This window comes from Macrobrachium nipponense, chromosome 3 (genome assembly GCF_015104395.2).
Source record: "Macrobrachium nipponense isolate FS-2020 chromosome 3, ASM1510439v2, whole genome shotgun sequence".
In the NCBI taxonomy this organism is placed as follows: Eukaryota; Metazoa; Arthropoda; class Malacostraca; order Decapoda; family Palaemonidae; genus Macrobrachium; species Macrobrachium nipponense.
The window spans coordinates 135,074,791-135,094,263 of NC_087202.1; the positions used below are offsets into that span (position 1 = coordinate 135,074,791).

At 41.2% G+C, this 19,473-nt stretch overlaps 2 protein-coding genes across 4 annotated transcripts in view; both read left to right on the forward strand.

The window, feature by feature from the left end:
• LOC135222075 (alpha-(1,6)-fucosyltransferase-like) overlaps positions 1-19,473 on the forward strand; it is a 458,798-nt gene that overhangs the window by 333,044 nt on the left and 106,281 nt on the right. The window lies entirely within an intron of this gene.
• Positions 7,791-10,777, forward strand: LOC135222528 (uncharacterized). Its single transcript, XM_064260614.1, has 2 exons — positions 7,791-7,843; positions 10,366-10,777. The coding sequence occupies exons 1-2, from the start codon at positions 7,791-7,793 to the stop codon at positions 10,775-10,777; spliced, it is 465 nt and encodes a 154-aa protein (XP_064116684.1).

Here is a 19,473-nt window from a genome sequence, read left to right on the forward strand (position 1 = left end):
TACTGGCGTGTTGCACAGGATGTGGCGAAAGATTGTTTTCTAAATGTAACGTTGCGGTTTTGTTTCCCGTGTTGGAGGCGGCTTCGCACATTAATGATTTGTCTTGGTCAGCTCAAAGACTCTGGCCTCTGGCGCTGCGACGAATGACTTGTTATCGTTCAGGAATAGTCATCACTGCATTATATGAATGCTGCTATTTTTACTGCAGAGTCACCACGGGGGCTCATGCTGTCACTGCATCCCACGCAGTGCACTGTAAGCATTACTGAGATCTTTGAAAAGCGTCCCTTCGACCCCTAGCTACAATCCGTTTCGTTCCTTTTACTGTACGTCCGCCTAAGCAACTGCGAGGTGTTTCTCCTGTTACACCTGTAAAACCTTTTTACTTTCAGTTTCCCTTTCAACGCTGAATGACCTCAAGTCCCAGCGCTTGGCTTTTGGCCTGGTTTCGTATGCTTTTTACAATTGCAAAGTAATTCTACTCCCTGAACCCATATCTGCTTTTAGTATTATATCAGACGATTTTCGCACTTGAGAATTTACCTACCCGTAAAAAGTAGGAGTATGGAATTCTGTCCTGTTACATCGGCCATCCAGTGGGAATAAAATTGTTTACTGTGATTTCACTATTAGAATAAGTTCACGTAAGACACGGGGAAAAAAAAGAAAACAAGCTAAAGAAAAGTATCATAAAGGTTGCAAGAGTATATTTGTATTTTGTAGGGGACAGACTGGCGTTAAGGTTGCAAGAGTAGAGCTGCATTTTGTTGAAGGTGTAAAAAAAGTACCATAAAGGTTGTAAGTCTTGATATTTATTTTGTAGAAGGTGAAATTGCACTTTCAATATGTCCGCCATTCGCTCTGCTCTCCAGATCTCCTTGAGCCTTCCTGAACTGATTGCAGGTTTCGAAACAAGACAAGCCTCCGTGGAGTGTGTGTGTGTGTGTGTAAGTTTGAAGAGATAATGAAGGGTGTTCGTTACACTACTCTTAAAAAAAATTAACGTCTGCTCTCTCTCTCTCTCTCTCTCTCTCTCTCTCTCTCTCTCTCTCTCTCTCTCTCTCTCTCTCTGAGCCCTTTGTGTTCTTCCATTTAACCCCCATCCCCGGGGATGACCTTGCAAATCTTTGTTCTTGGTCCTTTTTGAAGTTGTCATGCAGAGGTAACTCAGACGACGAAATTACTTACGCGATTACTGCTCGCCTTTTATCCACGCTTTCGTCTTTTCATTCATTTATTTATTTATTTACGTTTGGCTTCTGTGATAGACACGCGGACGACTTCTTCTTGGACGAGGTCTAGACGCGCATTGGCCCTATTATGTAAGAGTGAGATTGACAAGTCGTACTTCACATCAAAGCGGAGCATCAGAGGCCCCGATCCATTCTTAAAACCATACTCGAAATAGTGCTCTTAAGATGGTTAATGCCATGCGGTGCACTGTAGGCATTATTTAAGCCTCTTGGCAGCGCCCCTTTGGCCCCTAGCTGTAAGTCCCTTTCATTCCTCTTACTGTACTTGCGTTCATATTCTCTTTCTTCCATCTTGCTTTCCACCCTCTCCTAACTGTTGTTTCGTGGTGCAACACTGATATTTCCTCCTGTTACACTTGGAGAATCCTCTTACTCCCAATTTCCCTTTCAGCGCTGAATGACCTCATACGTCCCAGAGTTTGGCCTTTGTCCTAGGTTTTATATTTCGTTCCATTCTTACTTGAAATATTCCGCCACTGATCCTGACTCTCCCGCTGTCGGGTAGGTAGGGTTGTTATGTTTCCCCGACGATTCACGATAGGTGACGCTAGTGATGTTTCTCTTCTACTAGAAATAGAAGATGGATAATTACTGATTTGCGAGTTATTTCCACGGCACAGTGATAATAATAATAATGATATTATAATAATAATAATAATGCAGAAACAAATCCACAGCTATGTATGGATATAAATAAATTTAGAAATAAATCTCTGCAGAGATCTGTCAGGAATTGACCAGTTTCGCGAAAGCTCCTTGTACAGTTTTATTTTAAAGATACATTTGTATCCATACATAACTGTGGATTTGTTTCTCCATTTCAAAACTCGTGCTACTATGAGTTTTTTTCATATTTTTGGTAATGATAATAATAATAATATTTCCATCGTTTCCTCTCTTAAGAAAAATTTAATGTCGTCCTTTGCCTTCTCCCTTTGTTTCAGGGGACAGGACAGAGCAACATTTTCCGTAATTAAAATAATGAGTTTTAGATTGATGAGAGAGAGAGAGAGAGAGAGAGAGAGAGAGAGAGAGAGAGAGAGAGAGAGGCGGGGGTTAGGTAGGTAAGGTATACTTTGGCTTTTCTTGCTTTTTTGTTGGGGAACCGTGGAAAAGGGCGGCGGATATCATGCATAATTCAAAAATATTTATATAAGATATATATATATATATATATATATATATATATATATACACATATATATATATATATATATATATATATTATATATATATATATATATATATATAATTGAATGTATTTACATAAATATAAACAATATATTTATATATATATATGTGTGTGTGTGTGTATACGAGTATATACATACTGTTTGTTCTGAGTTATTGTTTATTAGAGTAAAGAATGTCAGTCGTCAGATTGAATGACCCTGCCGCGAGGAGACTTTGATGCACTGCGTACGAGAGATGCGGCGGTGGACACAAGGCCCTGCGGAAGGGCCTGCGACAGGGTCACGTGGAAATTGCCGCCTCCCCCCCCCCCCCCCCCCCCCCCCCCCCCCCCCCCCCCCCCCACCCCCCCCCCCCCCCCCCCCCCCCCACATAGGCGGCTTTATTATTAGATCGTGATGGGTCAAGGTCATTTCTGAATGGATGATGTCCCCCGTTACGATATGGGGTACGATACCCGTGTCTTTTTATTATATGATTTTAGCGACTATTATAGATTTCTCTCTCTCGCTCTCTATCTCTTGATGTTTATTATAGGTCTGTTTATACATATACATACACACACACACACACACACATATATATATATATATATATATATATATATATATATATATTTATTTTGAATTGGAACTTCAGTCAGCGAATTGGAAAGTCCACGACAGATTCACTGCTTTGTGTTGTGTGACGCTTCAGTGACTGTGATAATTAAGTCGGTTTTGTCATTTTGTGAATTTACTAGATTTTGGATTAATATGGAACTTACTCGGAAATTCTATTTTTTCTTCTAGTTGATGGTTTTCAAAAAAGTTTTATCTAACGAGTTAGCTATGTATCGAGATGCCTCCGTTTCGATTTTGAAATGAATGTGTTTTTAAATCAAGTTGGGCCAAGACAATTTCTATTAGATGTTTATTCATGTGACCATTTTTGTCAGCTCCTCAAAATGAAATATGTTTGCTTGGATGAGATGTGCACAATCTTTTGCTGAATCTGGTCTTGTCAGATACCTCGGGCTATTCATATCTGTACACGTAATTAGTCTCCAGAGAAGTTAGCTTGTTTTAATTTACTCTTAAATTAGCTATTCGTAACTGGGGCCCTCTTCACGAGTATGGAGTCATTCAGAAGATGCTATGAAAGTACACCTGTATTCCCCTTACGGGTGGTAATGCCGTCAGCGCACCTCACGCGGGGCACCGTAGGCATTACTTAAGGTTCTTTGCAGCTTCCCCTCGGTCCCTGGCTGCAACTTCTTCCCTTTCATTCCTTTTACTGTACTTCCGTCCATATTCTCTTTCTTCCATCTTGCTAAAGATCCTCTCCAAACAATTGTTTCACAGTGGAACTGCTCTTAGGTTTTCCTCCTGTTCAAACTTTTCTACTCTCAAATTCAATTTGAGCGCTGAATGACCTCATAGGTCCCAGCGCTTGGCCTTTGGCCTCAATTCTATATTCCATTACATAATCCGTTTGTGTTGTCCTCGATATTTACAGGTGTACGTGATTATCTGTTACTGGTTGTGGGACCCTCTCTCTGTGGCAGATACTAAGATACATTACTTGTCCACTTGTTGTATTCGTAATGTATTCGGTGTTTATTCTGTATACAGTTACCCCCGAATTTATCACTCCAGGTCATACTGCGGAATATGACCCAAAATAAATTTGGGGAGTCGAGAGGTCGTTAGAACGGGGGCTGCAGCTAGGGTCCGATGGGACGTTGCAAAGAACATGACGTCAGGTTCCCTCTCGTCCCCCAGCTGCAGCCCTTGGTGTTCGTTTTACACTCTCTCCGTTTTTATCCTCCCTTCATCCTACTTTCCATTCTCCTAATAATTGGTTCATAGTGCAAATGAGAAGCTTCCCTTCGGTTACGCCTTTCAGACCTTTTAGCTGTCAGTTTCCGTCTTAGCGCTGAATGACCTCATAGGTCCCAGCGCTTGGCCTTCGGCCTAACTTCTGTATTCGGTTCTCTTCTAGAATATTTTACTGCAAAATCCAACTTTTTCTCTTCTCAAGGCATTGGAATCTTCTCGTCAGAAACTCCGTATATTTGAGCTGTCTGAACCCTTTTTCTCGGGAACTATTTTGGTTGAGTTGCATTCTTCCTCGAGGAAGTCTTTTCCAAAAGGGTTCGGCATCATTCCTTGACTAACTTCCACTTTATTGTTTTAGTGAACGGCGTCCCCTTTATATATATATTTCTGTTAATATTAGACATGTTATCCTCCTGTATGAATGTAACGACAGAATTTTTTGATCCATGTAGGCTCCTCCTCTGTTTATTTTTCTTTGCCTTTTCTATATAGTTGTACATGATTGCTATGCTTCGCTTGTGGTGGGTTTGATTGATTGATTGATTGGTTTATAGACTTTTGGCATACTTGCCAAGCACTGGGGTAACTAAGGCCATTTAGCGTTGAAACGGAAATTGACAGTGAAGAGTTTTGAAAGGTGTAACGGGAGGAAACCCCTGCGGTCGCACTATGAGTCAGTTGTTAGGAGAGGGTGGACAGTAAGATGGAAGGGGCGTATGACGAAAGCTCGGATTCAGAATTGAAACCGTGTTCAAAAAGCGCGACAACACATGCCATCAAAAGAGCGGCGTTTGTTTCGTCTTCACCAGATTTAATTGGGACAGTATTCTTTCAACACAGGCTAAAGAGTGTGGCAATACAAGGCCACCCATGAAGTCAGACAATAAACTAAACTTAGACTGACCATTTCCATCTAATATATTCCTTAAATTATGCCAAAATTCAGGTACTTCTTGAGAAAGTATGGGATGCACTGTCTCCTTGCCCCAAATAAGGGCCTTCCATTCTTCTTGTAAGACATCAAATTGATGCTCAGACACTAAAGAAGGAAAGTTCAGGGGAAGTTTAATGGTGGACTTCATCTGGCTTTGAGTACTTGTTGCTTCCTTTGGTTCCATGTTGTGCGACATAGTAATGACACTCTTCTTCTAAAGGAAACCTCTCTCATATCTGACAAAAAAAGTCGTGGCAGGAACACTTAAGCAGCTGTCTGACCGAAACCTGCTTTCATTTTCCCCTAGATTGTCTGTTTCAGGACTTCTGTACATCATGTTCAAGATTTCGGAGATTTTCACATTTTTATTTTCAAAGCTTTCAAACTTTGAAAATGCCGGATGGGAGAAAGAGAATATGAACGGAGGTACAGTACGAGGAATGAAAGGGGTTACGTTGCAGCTAGTGGTCGAAGGGACGTTGCAAAGAACCTTAAGTAATGTCTACATTGCGCCGCAGGAGGTGCACTGACGCTACTAACCCCCAACGGGGTCGCTTGTGATGGGACGAATGGGTTGGTAATATCATTTCATTCCAGAAATATATATAAAAAAAAAAATTCCTATGGCAAGCAGAGCTTGTGTGATGAAACTTGTGTTATTCCAGCACCAACAAAGTGGAAGTTCTGCTCTCTCTCTCTCTCTCTCTCTCTCTCTCTCTCTCTCTCTCTCTCTCTCTCTCTCTCTCTCTCTCTCTCTGTCTTCAGTACAATAAGAATGACTGAAAGATTTCATAAACGTTTATCTTTGTAGGTGATAGGACTGTCGGTGCGTTTCACATGGTGCACTGCAGGCATTACTTTAGTCGGTTTGCAGCATCCCTTGGGCCCGTAGCTACAACCCATTTTATCCCTTTTACTGTTCATATCCTCTTTCTACCATCTGACTTTCCACCTTCTCTAACAATTGTTTCATGGTGCAGCTGCGAGGCTTTCCTCTTGTTACACCTCCAACAATTTTTACTCTGTTTCCCTTTCAGCGCTGAAGGACCTCATAGGCCCCAGCGCTTGGCCTTTGGCTTCAATTGTATATTCCATTCCATTCCATCAAAGGTTTCTATAGGTTAATTGTGAGTAGAATTAGCCTGAACTTTCATATATGAATTTGCATATAAAAAAATGGAGGTCTTTTGAAGTAGGACCGTAAGATGAACGACTGAATTTTTGAATGACTGAAGTGAGCCTTATGCGGATCCGCTCAACTAACCGGACCCGTTGTATAAAGATTTGGTCTTGAAATTTGTCTGGAGTTTGCAGTCTGAGTGCTTATTGGCTGTTTAATTGTTAAAGTGTATATATATGTGTGTGTGTGTTGTGTTTGTACACATCATCAAATGAATTGTGCCTCTTGAGAAGCTAGTTTATTGGACATCCCCCCCCCCCACCCCCCCCCCCCCCCCCCCCCCCCCCCCTCCCTGTGAGAGTGAGAGTAGCATCAGTCAAAGATATATATACGTCACCCAAAATGGTTAAGTCACCAAGTGGAAGAACCTCTGTCACAAGTGTTGGGCTTTAAAGTCCAGTTCGAGCTGAACCTATTCATACATAAGTCACATTAACATTTATGCAAAATAAAGATAGACAAAAAGAAAGGCATCTTCCAGTTGGATGTGGTTTCCACGCGACTGATCCAGCTCACTAGAACTGTTCTGGTGAATCGCTCTCGCGGGATTTTAGCTGCCGTGCGCAGGTAGCGGCACTTGGTGATCTTCTTGCTCTGTAGTAACCTGGATTCCTCTTCTTTGTGGACCAGAAACTCGCCCAAGCCTCAGTCTCCCTCTGAAGCCGTACATTGCCTACTGAATGGAGGAATGAATGAGTGAGGAATTCGTGATAAGCTTCGAAGCGGTTCTCAGTGGAGAGTCATTGCTCACGATCGTCAAGTAGAGACATCACGAAGAAAAATGTCGGTCGGGATACCTTTTATGATCTAGAATCTTATGATGATTATAACCTTTCCTTTCCCCCCCCCCCCCCCCCCCCCCCCCCCCCCCCCCCCCCCCCCCCCACCCCCCCCCCCCCCCCCCCACCCCCCCCCCCCCCCCCCCCCCCCCCCCCCCCCCCCCCCCCCCTTTTTTTTTTTTTTTTTTTTTTTTTTTTTTTTCTCGAATGGAGATAATACTGGAGAAACCAAATCAATAATATATATATATATATATATATATATATAATATATATAATATATATATATATATATAAAATTTTAAGATTCCTGTGCTGCGAAAAAAAAATGTAAGGTCAGGTCAGGTAGCAAGGGCAGAGTATAAAGAAATGTCGCCTTTTCGTCAGACATTTGTCCAACGGAATTAGCAGTACGAGGGAATGGCCAGTGTTTGTAAGGGTGACCAGCAAAGCGTTTCAGAACCTTCATTATATAAACCCCTTGAATATAATTAGATGTGTGTGTGTGTGTGTATCCTTGCGTATGTATGTACGCACAAGAAATAATACAATTAGTTAATCAGGTTGGCTGTTACATATATAGACAGAAACTTCAGACATATACATAGAGAATAATGACGAAGTAAGTATATGATGACTCCATTAGGCCTCTCGTATGATGATGATGGTATGTCCCCGGGGAAGTGGTGAGTTAGGAGTGACCCGCATGTCGAGAAATTCCCTTAATGAATTGACTTATGCTCCGTAATCGGTAAAGATGCCTCCTGCCATGTGCACTGCATCTCCTTTTGTTTTGATTATTTTCTCTCAGATCTGAGGTCATTCTGGTAGTTTCTGTGCATTGGTGTTCTTTATTTTGCCTATTAAATGTCGTTTCCGCTAATATTTATTGTTATTTTTCAATCATTTTTAAGTGGTGAAAGGTGAATTTATATATATATATATATATAGTATATATATATATATATATATATATATATATGTGTGTGTGTGTGTGTGTGTGTGCGCATGTAAATGTAAATGTATACAATCACGCTGGGCGTATTCACACACACACACGCAAAACACACACACACACACACACACACACACACACATATATATATATATATATATATATACGTATATATATATATATATATATATATATATATATTTATATACACCAACACCGTATAAGTAGATTCTAACAGTTGGGGTGAATACAGGCATTTTGCCCCCCTCCCCACCCCCCACCCCCCCCCCCCCTGTGTACCACAATTATATTATATTGGCAACGCGGATGTTTTATTTGCTGATCGCGACTGAATTTGGGTACGAAAAGTCTCGCTAACAGTTCCTGATACTTGCTCTCGGACGAGGAGGAATTTATCAATACCCCTCCTAGTGGTAGTTCATATTATTAGCAGTAATCGTGGGAAAAAGTATATCTTAGTTTAACCAGACCACTGAGCTGATTAACAGCTCTCCTAGCGTTGGCGAGAGCGCGAACGAATCGGGCTACCAGATTGATAGGCGAGTATGCAACCCACTCGTCCGGTAAAGAACTAGTAATTGTGGAGGTCAGCAGTTTGTTCAATATATGTATGTATATATATATATATATATATATATATATATATATAAGTTTATAATATCTATTTTGATTTTATACTTGTGTGCCGCAGTTTATATTGAAAACCCTTATAAAATAAAAAGCGTCGTAAGCGCACCGCGACTCTGGGAATCACCACCAATCGCCAACAATCACCAACACCTCGACCTCCGCTAATTGGGGATGCGGAATTGATGACATCGCTGTGGCGCGGTAATACACGTTTGGACGATCTCGTCGGAAAACCATTTTTGCTTCATTTTTCCCCCTTTTTTTTGTAAATCCCTCTTAATTTTTAAAAAGGGACTACCTCCCCCCTCACGGAAGGAAAAAAAAAAGGTTAATGTTCGTTTCCTGAGCTTTATCATGGCTGCACTTAGAGGTTGCGTTTGTACGTGGCGCATATTTAATTAACTCTCATTAACTTAATGGGTGCTTTCGCTGTGCTGAGTTTTTTCTTTTTGTTGTGTGATGACGTGTTGTCTGAATTATTTTTTATATTTTATGTTCGTCGTGCATGCATCACTTCTGTATTAAATATTCATGTTCGTATATATCGTATATTTAGAGCCTAGTGTCACTGTTATTATTATTATTATTATTATTATTATTATTATTATTATTATTATTATTATTATTATTATTATTATTATTAGTATTATTATAGATTATTATTATTATTATTGGGCGAAAAGTAAATCCACAATAATATGTCTGTTTGATTCTTCTTGTTATTTAAAATACAAAGCAGAAAGCTTTCGATGATGTTTCTTTGGATTATTATTATTATTATTATTATTATTATTATTATTATTATTATTATTATTATTATTATTATTATTATTATTATTATTATTAAATGAAATAATTCATGTCTTGTGATAAGAAAAGGTAATATATATTCGAGAAAGGCGTGACTTATAGATGCATATTACAAAGTTTCATAGACAAAAATGTCAGTCTTTATCCTCGATGCACACATTGAAACTTAATTAGGCGGCCTTTAGATGTTGACAGATGGATTTGTCGTTTTTTCCAAGAATTGCCTTTGATCTTCCGCTTCTGAGACGCAGTTGTCGAGAGAATTCAGTAAAGCAATAGAATGTTCATTGAAGCTTCAGTATGCATTTAATTTTTGTTTTAAATTACCATCATGTGGCCTCGCAAAAAAATCGTTCTTTGGAGGGCAACGCGCGTTGCTCCAAGTGAAGTTTTAACTAAATTTCAAAGTCTTCGAGTTCTTCCAAGAGAACCTTTCTTAATTTCAACGTTGCTTTGAAATGTACAAGTTTTCATTATCTGCATTGCTCCAAGAGAATATTTGCAGAGTTTAAGTCTTCTTGTTGCTCCAAGAGAACTTTTCTAAGATTTTAAAGTTGCTCCTAGAGAACCTTTCTTAATTTCAACGTTGCTTTGAAATGTACAAGTTTTCATTATCTGCATTGCTCCAAGAGAATATTTGCAAAGTTTAAGTCTTCTAGTTGCTCCAAAAGAACCCTTCAAAATTTCAATGTTGCTTGGAAACTTTCCAAAACTTGAAAGTCTTTGCATTGCTCCAAGAGAACCTTTCAGAATTTGAAAGTTGCTCCAAGAGACCCATTCCTAAATTCAAAGTCTTCGCATTACTCTAAGAGAACTTTTCCAAAGTTTCAACGTTGCTCCAAGAGAACCTTTCCAACGTTTCAACGTTGCTCCAAGAGAACCTTTCCAACGTTTCAACGTTGCTCCAAGAGAACCTTTCCAATGTTTCAACGTTGCTCCAAGAGAACCTTTCCAACGTTTCAACGTTGCTCCAAGAGAACCTTTCCAACGTTTCAACGTTGCTCCAAGAGAACCTTTCCAACGTTTCAACGTTGCTCCAAGAGAACCTTTCCAAAGTTTCAACGTTGATTCAGAGAACGTTTCAACATTGCTCCAAGAGAACCTTTCCAACGTTTCAACGTTGCTCCAAGAGAACCTTTCCAAAATGTCAATCTCAAGCAACCTCAAAGTTCTTCCGATCACAAGTCACCCGTGTCAAAGATGAGTAATAATATTTCTGATATATGAGGACTTAAAATTTTGCTGAGCAGAACGGTAACCAAAGGACACCGAAAACTTCTGGACTGGCTGTTGATCGAGTTCTGAGGTCTTACATTGTAATTATCACCACTGTGGTATGTTTAACCTGTTGTGGTTGTGGGAGAATTTCCAAGCTCGTGAGAAGTCTTTGGTTAGGGTTCTATAAACTCTTTAACTCCGCCTTATCATAGTGGTAATGATTATGATAGTCAGGAAAAGAGTTGTGATGCCGAGTAATAATAATGATAATAATAATAATAATAATAATAATAATAAGTAACTAGTAATAAAATTAATAATAATCAATTACAAAATAATAATAAAAAAAAAAAAAAATTGGGGAATAATAATAATCAACTCAACGCCAAAAAAATGGTAATATGATAGAAAAAAGCCAAAATAAAAAAAAAAAAAAAACAAACATGGGCAGTGCCTAGTTAATCCAGGCGGTACATCGCAGAAATAGTGGAATGGACAAAGGCAGAACTCGGCACCATAGACCAGAAAACTAGGAAACATATGACAATACACTAAGCGCTACACCCAAGAGCGGATACGGACAGACTATACATAACACGAAAAGGAAGGAGGAGAGGATACTAAGCATAGAGGACTGCGTCAGCATCGAGAACAGAGCACTAGGGCAATATCTGAAAACCAGTGAAGACCAGTGGCTCAAGAGTGCAAGGGAAGAAGGATTGATAAAAGTAGACGAAGACCCACAAATATACAGACAGGAGAATGACAAACAGAACAGAGGACTGGCACAGCAAACCAGCTGCATAGACAATACATGAGACAGACTAAAGAACTAGCCAGCGATGACACATGGCAATGGCTACCGAGGGGAGAGCTAAAGAAGGAAACTGAAGGAATGATAACAGCAGCACAAGATCAGGAACTAAGATCAGATATGTTCAAAGAACGATAGACGGAAATAACATCTCTCCCATATGTAGGAAGTGCAATACAAAAAATGAAACCATTAACCACATAGCAAGCGAATGTCCGGCACTTGCACAGAACCAGTACAAAAAGAGGCATGATTCAGTGGCAAAAGCCCTCCACTGGAGCCTGTGCAAGAAACATCAGCTACCTTGCAGTAATAAGTGGTACGAGCACCAATCTGAAGGAGTGATAGAAAACGATGAGGCAAAGATCCTCTGGGACTATGGTATCAGAACAGATAGGGTGATACGTGCAAGTAGACCAGACGTGACGTTGATTGACAAAATCAAGAAGAAAGTATCACTCATTGATGTCGCAATACCATGGGACACCAGAGTTGAAGAGAAAGAAAGGGAAAAAATGGATAAGGATCAAGACCTGAAAATAGAAGTAAGGATAAGGGATATGCCAGTGGAAATTGTACCCATAATCATAGGAACACTAGGCACGATCCCAAGATTCCTGTAAAGGAATCTGGAAAAACTAGAGGCTGAAGTAGTTCCAGGACTCATGCAGAAGAGTGTGATCCTAGAAACGGCGCACATAGCAAGAAAAGTGATGGACTCCTAAGGAGGCAGGATGCAACCCGGAACCTCACACTATAAATACCACCACCCAGTCGAATTGGAGGACTGTGATAGAGAGAGAGAGAAAAAAAACACACACAATAGTAATAAATCTAAAATTCAAAGTGTACAAACGCCAAAGGTCAACTCTCGTAACCAGCAATGAGTGACTGAATAAAAGCGTAATGAAAAAATGAAATGAACAGCAGACAACAGTGAATATGCACATTAATAACCATGTGATGATAATACCAACATTTATAACAGTCATTTGACAGTAAACTTTGGAAATGGCGCTCCCGTCTTATGGTATTTTAGATGTTATTTGTTTACAGTGGCTGGTCGGATGGGTTAGGGAGTCTGACACTATATGTACTATATATCACATCTCATTAAAGTCGATGTGAATTGACACACACACACACACACACACACACACACACACACACACACACACACACTCACACACACACACACACACACATATATATATATATATATATATATATATATATATATATTATATATTGTATGTAGTGTATGTATAATCATATAATTAATGTACTGTATTGTGTGTTGATGTGTTTTTCGTTGTGATAAATGATTGAGCATTTTGTATTGTCTCTTGCCCATCAGGGTCTAAATATTACCTTTGTTTTATGGACTCATTTCAGTTGTAAATGCTTGCGGCAATGGTGGTCGTGTAGGACACGAAGTTCATTCATCTTTAATAATAGCGTTTAGTTTTAGCAGTGCCTGGGAAATATTCTCATGATTAGAGATCCTTAAGAGATCTCAGTCCGCCGCCCCTCACACCACCCCATCTCCCAGCTCTCTCTCTCTCTCTCTCTCTCTCTCTCTCTCTCTCTCTCTCTCTCTCCTCTCTCTCTCTCTCTCTCTCTCCTTTATGTATGTATATTCGCGAGTAGAAAGTAATATTTAATATATGTGAATATCAGGCATATCTCTCTCCCTTTATACGTATACTCGCGCGTAGACTAATACTTGGTATATGAATATCAGCCATTTCTCTCTCTTCTTGTTCTTGTTGTTCTTCTTCTTCTTCTATAAAGCATTCAGCAGTTGACACAGTCTTCACGGAATTCCACTAATCGAAGCCCCGTTCACAGACGAATTCCCACGAGATCAAATTCCACTCATTATTTGTGACGGCTTCATGCTCTGAATGACTTCGTGATGAGTTTAAAGGAAGCAATAAAATTTAGAGGTGGAGGTGGGGGACTTGGGAAGGGGCCGCTTATCACCGTATATTTCCCCCTAAACAAATATAGGTGAAGGCTTAGTTTCGACAGGAAGTGGTAGGGCGTATGGTGTGTCGTTCACTATTCATCCTCTACCATATCAGTATCATTCATTCATCTTCGTGGTGATGTTTGTCATCATCACCAGTTAGTTTTGAAAAAAAAATATATTTTTATCTTTTCGATGATGTTGGCTGGTTAGTGATTTTTATAATTATTTTTTTTTAAACTCCGTATGTGGGTCAGAGTGCAAACTTTCGAAATCCGGACCAAACCACGCCCTTAATTGCAGCTGCTTCCTATTTCTTTAAGAAAAATGGCGACCGTGACACACTCTCTAAGTTGTTTACTAGAGGCCGATCATTGCTAATAGAAGAAATAACATTCTCTCTGTCTCTCTCTCTCTCTCTCTCTCTCTCTCTCACAGTTTAATCCTTTTAATTCCCTCTTATGCGACCATCAATTCTCTCTCTCTCTCTCACACACACACAGTAATGTATGTTATTATATGGTAGAGGAAAATGTCAAAATCACTTTTTTATCTATGCTTTTAATTTCCGCTCATTCGTATGTGATCATCAATTCTCTCTCTCTCTCTCTCTCTCTCTCTCTCTCTCTCTCTCAGTAATGTGTTTTTATACGGCAAAGAAGGAACACACATCACTCCCGATTCCCTTCCTTTCCCCTTTTCCCGTCGCTCCTTTTTAGTATGGCCGTTCCTGGCTTGTCTCGTCCATCCTCCCCAGCCATTTACTCCTCTCTGGCTGCTTCGAGCGAAGCTCTTCGCTTGACAAGACGCGGTCCGTTGACAGACGAATGGTCGTGCCCACCAAGACGGTCTCCAGACACAGCCGCGGGCAAAGTCTTCTTCGGGATGAGGTACGAGCGAAGGAGAATTTGCTCATTGCTGCTCGTCACTGCAGGAGTGGAGGACCGTCAACACAACTGAGGAGAAGGAGGAGGAGGAGATTTAGGTGGAGGATCATCGAGGCAAAGGGCGTAAAGGGAGGTCCGAAAAATGAGAGTCTCTCTTGACAGGTTCCTGAATTGGATCTATTACGGATGAGGGCTCTCTCTCTCTCTCTCTCTCTCTCTCTCTCTTTCTCTCTCTCTCTCTCATTGCTCGTAGAGGGAAGGCCGGGGAAGAGGGGGCAGGGGGCGGAGGCCGGTTTCCAATTGGCTTTGATTTCCGTAGTTATCTGAGCGGGAATTTTGTTTTAGAGAGAGATTGTTAAATAAAGAAAGTATGTTTGAGAGAGAGAGAGAGAGAGAGAGAGAGAGAGAGAGAGAGAGAGAGAGAGAGAGAGTGGGTGGGTTAGTACGCGTAGAGATAAAGTAGTAATGGGAATGATTATCATGTTTAGATATAGTGATAAAAGTAGAGTTATTACATTTAGATATAGTGACAAAATTAGAGTGAGCTACAGTGTTTAAAGATATATTAATAAAAACGTGTTTACATATTTACGGTATAGATTGGGTTGCTAGATATATAGAGGTATTGTAACACAGATCAAAACCATTATGTTTAGGGATATAGTAATAAAAAAAATGTTACGTATTTAGGGATATAGTTAATAGAAATGATAGTTATTATATTTAGACATATTGTCATAGAAATAGTGATCTGATTGCCTTTAATTAATCAGTAATATTTGACGTGAAATTTTGACGTTGAAAAGGAAGGTTCACGAACTTGGATGATACAGTAGATTCGGATTTTGTGGAAAGAGGACAACAGTACTGTCATGGCCGAAGTCCGTTATAACCGAAGTAACTAAGTTTTGATCATTTTTCCGTAAAACTCATCGATTCGGGTTAGTTATTTGTCTTTTAACTTTAATTTTCTAATTAGTTAAAAGTTATGCTTGCGGCTACTATAGCTGTCATTTTAACGGGTTAAGTTTTGGGTGTGGTTCATTCCGCAGATGGACTCGGGGACTTCCCTTCATCATGATTATGATGAGTCTCTCATTCATGATCACATATCATGCAGGAGCTAATTAATTAACGCCTGATGTCGATTGACGCCACGTAGTTTTAAGTGCAGCAGAACTAGAGATGGTAAAGGTGTGGCGGCGGCAGCAGTAGTTTCCACGTTAGTGAATGAACCTGGAAGGAAGGCTGTGTCCTTTTTCTGCTTAGCATCAAAGGGGTCGTCCGCATCATGTCCTTATCTCGACTGTCATGATTATCGTCATAATGGCGATATTATTTGGCTGACCCACTGTGGCTTTTGTGGGACGAAGGTCAGGCGAGAGAGAGAGAGAGAGAGAGAGAGAGAGAGAGAGAGAGAGAGGATGATGATGGTGGGCGTTTCAGCTGGAACGTCGCCCAAGGGCCGCCGTTCTCCTCCCATCAGATTAGGTTTTTGGGAAGATGGAAGTTTTCTCGGGTGGGCCTAACTGAGTTCCTGGCTGCGTCGAGATGTTGATGGATGAGCGAAAGTTGATACGGATTATAGATAAACGACTCTCTCTCTCTCTCTCTCTCTCTCTCTTCTCTCTCTCTCTCTCTCTCTCTCTCTCTCAAGGTGCGTGGAAGTGGTGAATTTCTTTATGGTTAGTTTTCTACGGTTCATAGCTGCGTGACAAAGCAGTCAGTTGTTATTGAAGCACATAACATAGTAAGCTGATACGATAGCCTATACCTTTTTTGTTTTTCCTCAAGTTCTCTGACAAATAAACGTCTCATTGCACACAATGTCTGGAGGTTCAGAATGGGAAAGAAATTTGATTTAAAAAAAAAAACGCACAATTTCTCGCGACAACATAAGAATTTATCTTTTGCCCCCTCCCCTTTTTTTTGCCAAACCACCTCTGTGACGTCAGTGTAATGGTTTATTATTATTTTTTTTTTTTTTTTTTTTTTTTTTTTTTTTTTTTTTTTTTTTTTTTTTAGCTAAATAAGGGTAGATTTTCGGATGATAGGCTATGAAGGAGAGGAATTTGTGAGGCCGACATCTTGTTGACGGAGGGATGTTGTCGTCTCATTGCATAAACCTTTTTGGAAAAGATTCTTGTTTTGGGTATAATTAATTGAAATCTTTTTAACACTCGTTCAACAACTTTCTTATGCGGTGCACTGTAGTCATTACTTAAGGATATTTGCAATGTCCCTTCGGTCCCTAGATGCAACCTCTTTCATATATTTCACTCTTCTTCTGTTCATATTCTCTTTCTTCCAATTGACTTTGCACACTCTAACAATGTTTTTTATACGTGCGACTTACCAGGCAGATATATACTTAGCTATAGACTCCGTCGTCCTGACAGAATTCAAAACTCGCGGCACACGCTACCGGTAGGTCAGGTGATCTACCATTCCCGCCGCTGGGTGGCGGAATCCCAACCATTCCCGTTTTCTGAGCCAGATTTCTCTGTCGCTGAGGCCGGCAACAACTGTTTGGTCTCTCCTGATTGGAATTCTGCTCATTTGCCGAGAATTGGTTGGGACTCATTTGGTGAAGTACTCTTGTTTATCGGGATTGGCATACGCTTATTTGGACTGGATTAGGACTTGGATTGGTTTTTTCTATTAAGATGGCTGAAGTTAAAGTAACACCTAAGTTTAGGGTTTGTGCAAGGGAAGAATGCAGAACTAGGTGTTTAAAGCAGAGGTAGATCCTATACGCTTTTGTAGTAAATGTAGAGGGTCTGAATGTGCGTTTTGATAGAACTTGTGCTGAATGTGAAGGGCTTTCGGAGCAAGGATGGAAGGATTTAGCTTCTTATATTAAGAAAAGAGAGAAGGATAGAGCTAGGAAAGCGTCAGCTAGAAGCTCGAGTAGATCTTGTTCTTTTGAGCCTGAATCAGAAATTAACAAACTAGATGATGTTTCTCCCATAACCTCAGCCCCTTCTCCCTGTGTTGAATACTAAGGATTCATTTTCAGAAATGGAAAAAATGAGATCCTCGATCAGGGAGCTTCAGGAGCAGCTTAAAGCTATGGAAACACAAGGTAAGAGTGTCAGTGAATACAGTGACCCCAGTGCAGTGGAGGGGGCGTCTGATCGGCTCCGCATTGCTCCTAGGCCTAGACCGCTTCCAAACTCCCAGGACCAGGGGAGGAGGAATGTCAAAAGCCGCAGGGAGGATGTGGAGCATCCCCATACGATCAGGCGTCCCTTCGGCAGACCCTGAAGTAACGACCCAGGCTGCCTTGGATAGCCGTAGAAAAGCATCCTGGAAGAGTGTTTTTCTGCGTCGGACTCCTCCTCGTCCAGCGTGGATGGAGCTCTGCTTCGAAGTCTCGTCCTCTGAAGAGATGCGTGGGTAGCGCCGAAAGGAGACGCTTTTGATTCAAGCCCAGAGCGATTTCCCAGAGGATTTTCCTTCGACTAGTAAGAGGGCGAGAAGACCGTCTCCAGCGCCTCAAGATCCGACAAAGCTTTTCCTGCTTAATCTACAGGAGCAAATATCCTCCTTGGTAGGCGCTCTACATAAGGATTCGTCTTGAAGGAAAGACTCCTCCCTTCCAGTGAAGAGATCAAAATTTTCTTCTGGTAGGAGAGAAGTTTCTCACTCTAGCAGGCGCTCGTCACCGGAGAGACTCTCTCGTTCTCCCTTTAAACGATCCTCTCCTATCTATAGGAAGAAAGTTCCCAGCGGTAGCCGCTCGCAGAGCAAGCGGTCAGCTACGTCTCTTAGGAGAAGTCAGGAGTCGGACTCCTCTTCTGAGGATCAGGATAGGCGTCAAGAAGCCTAAGAAGCAGGAGCTTGTTAGAAACATAGAGTTGACAGAGCCTAGTAGGCGCCAAGAATATCACAGGCGTATAGAGCCTAACAGACGCCAGGAGTCTTGTGAGAGGCGTCAAGAGCCTACAAGGAGTCACGACAAGCGCCAGGAGTCAAGCAGGCGCCAGGATCAAGCAGGCGTCAGGAGTCGAGCAGGCGTCAGGAGTCGGGTAGGCGCCAGGAGTCTAACAGACGCCAGGAGTCGAGCAGGCGTCAGGAGTCGAGTAGGCGCCAGGCTCCTTGTACGAGCTTAGGTCAGAGTAAGACCCCTTCGCACTTTATGAGTTCTTCGGAGAGTAGGAGCCCTTCACCTGGTAGGAAACAGGTGCCCTGAGAGAAGATCTCGTACGTTTAAGAACTCTATTGCGCCTTGTAGTAGCAAGGATTTGTCACACGACGACGTTCTTCTTCGTTTGACAGAAGTCCCTCGAACAACTAAGAACCGCTTTTTCCGAAAGGACCCCGACAGCCGGAGACTTAGAAGAAGTCTGATGAGAATTACCGGGATGTAGTAGTCCTTGAGGTTATAAGAGATTGTCCTGTTGTTGTTGCAGGAGTTCGGAGATAAAGCTAAAACCCAGCGGATACGCCCTCTCCAGGATCTTGCTATGAGCAACGAAAGTCTCCAAGCATTCCTCTTTTGTAAAAAATGCGTCCAGCCCTTAGTATGAAAAAAGGTTCAAAGGATTTGTGCGAATGGCTCTTAAGAATTAAAAGAGAGGCGGGCAAGGACTGTTTTTTCATGCCTTCCTTCAAAGTTGACGGTAAACCTGGAAGATGGTACGGATACCCAGGAACCTATCGGCTTAGGACTGCCTCATCGGCAGACGGCAGATACGCTTTTCCCCTTTTTAAGTAGATCTTCAAGGAGGCGCGCTCTACTATCAGCAAAAGTACTTGGGGGAGGTGTGAAAACTGGACCATTACTAAAGGGACTCTTTAGGACGCTCGAAGTATTCAATTTTATGGACTTGGGCTTGGGAGCCTTGCGAAGAGAGCCCAAGATCCCGATTTGTCACGATGGAAGACATTATAGAGTGTGTTCATCGTGTTTCTGGGGACAGAGCGGTGATGGACGGTTTCGGTGGAAGTGGATGCTCTTTTAGGATCGGGAGTTTGAAAAGAGAGCAGGTATGGGTCTTTCCTGT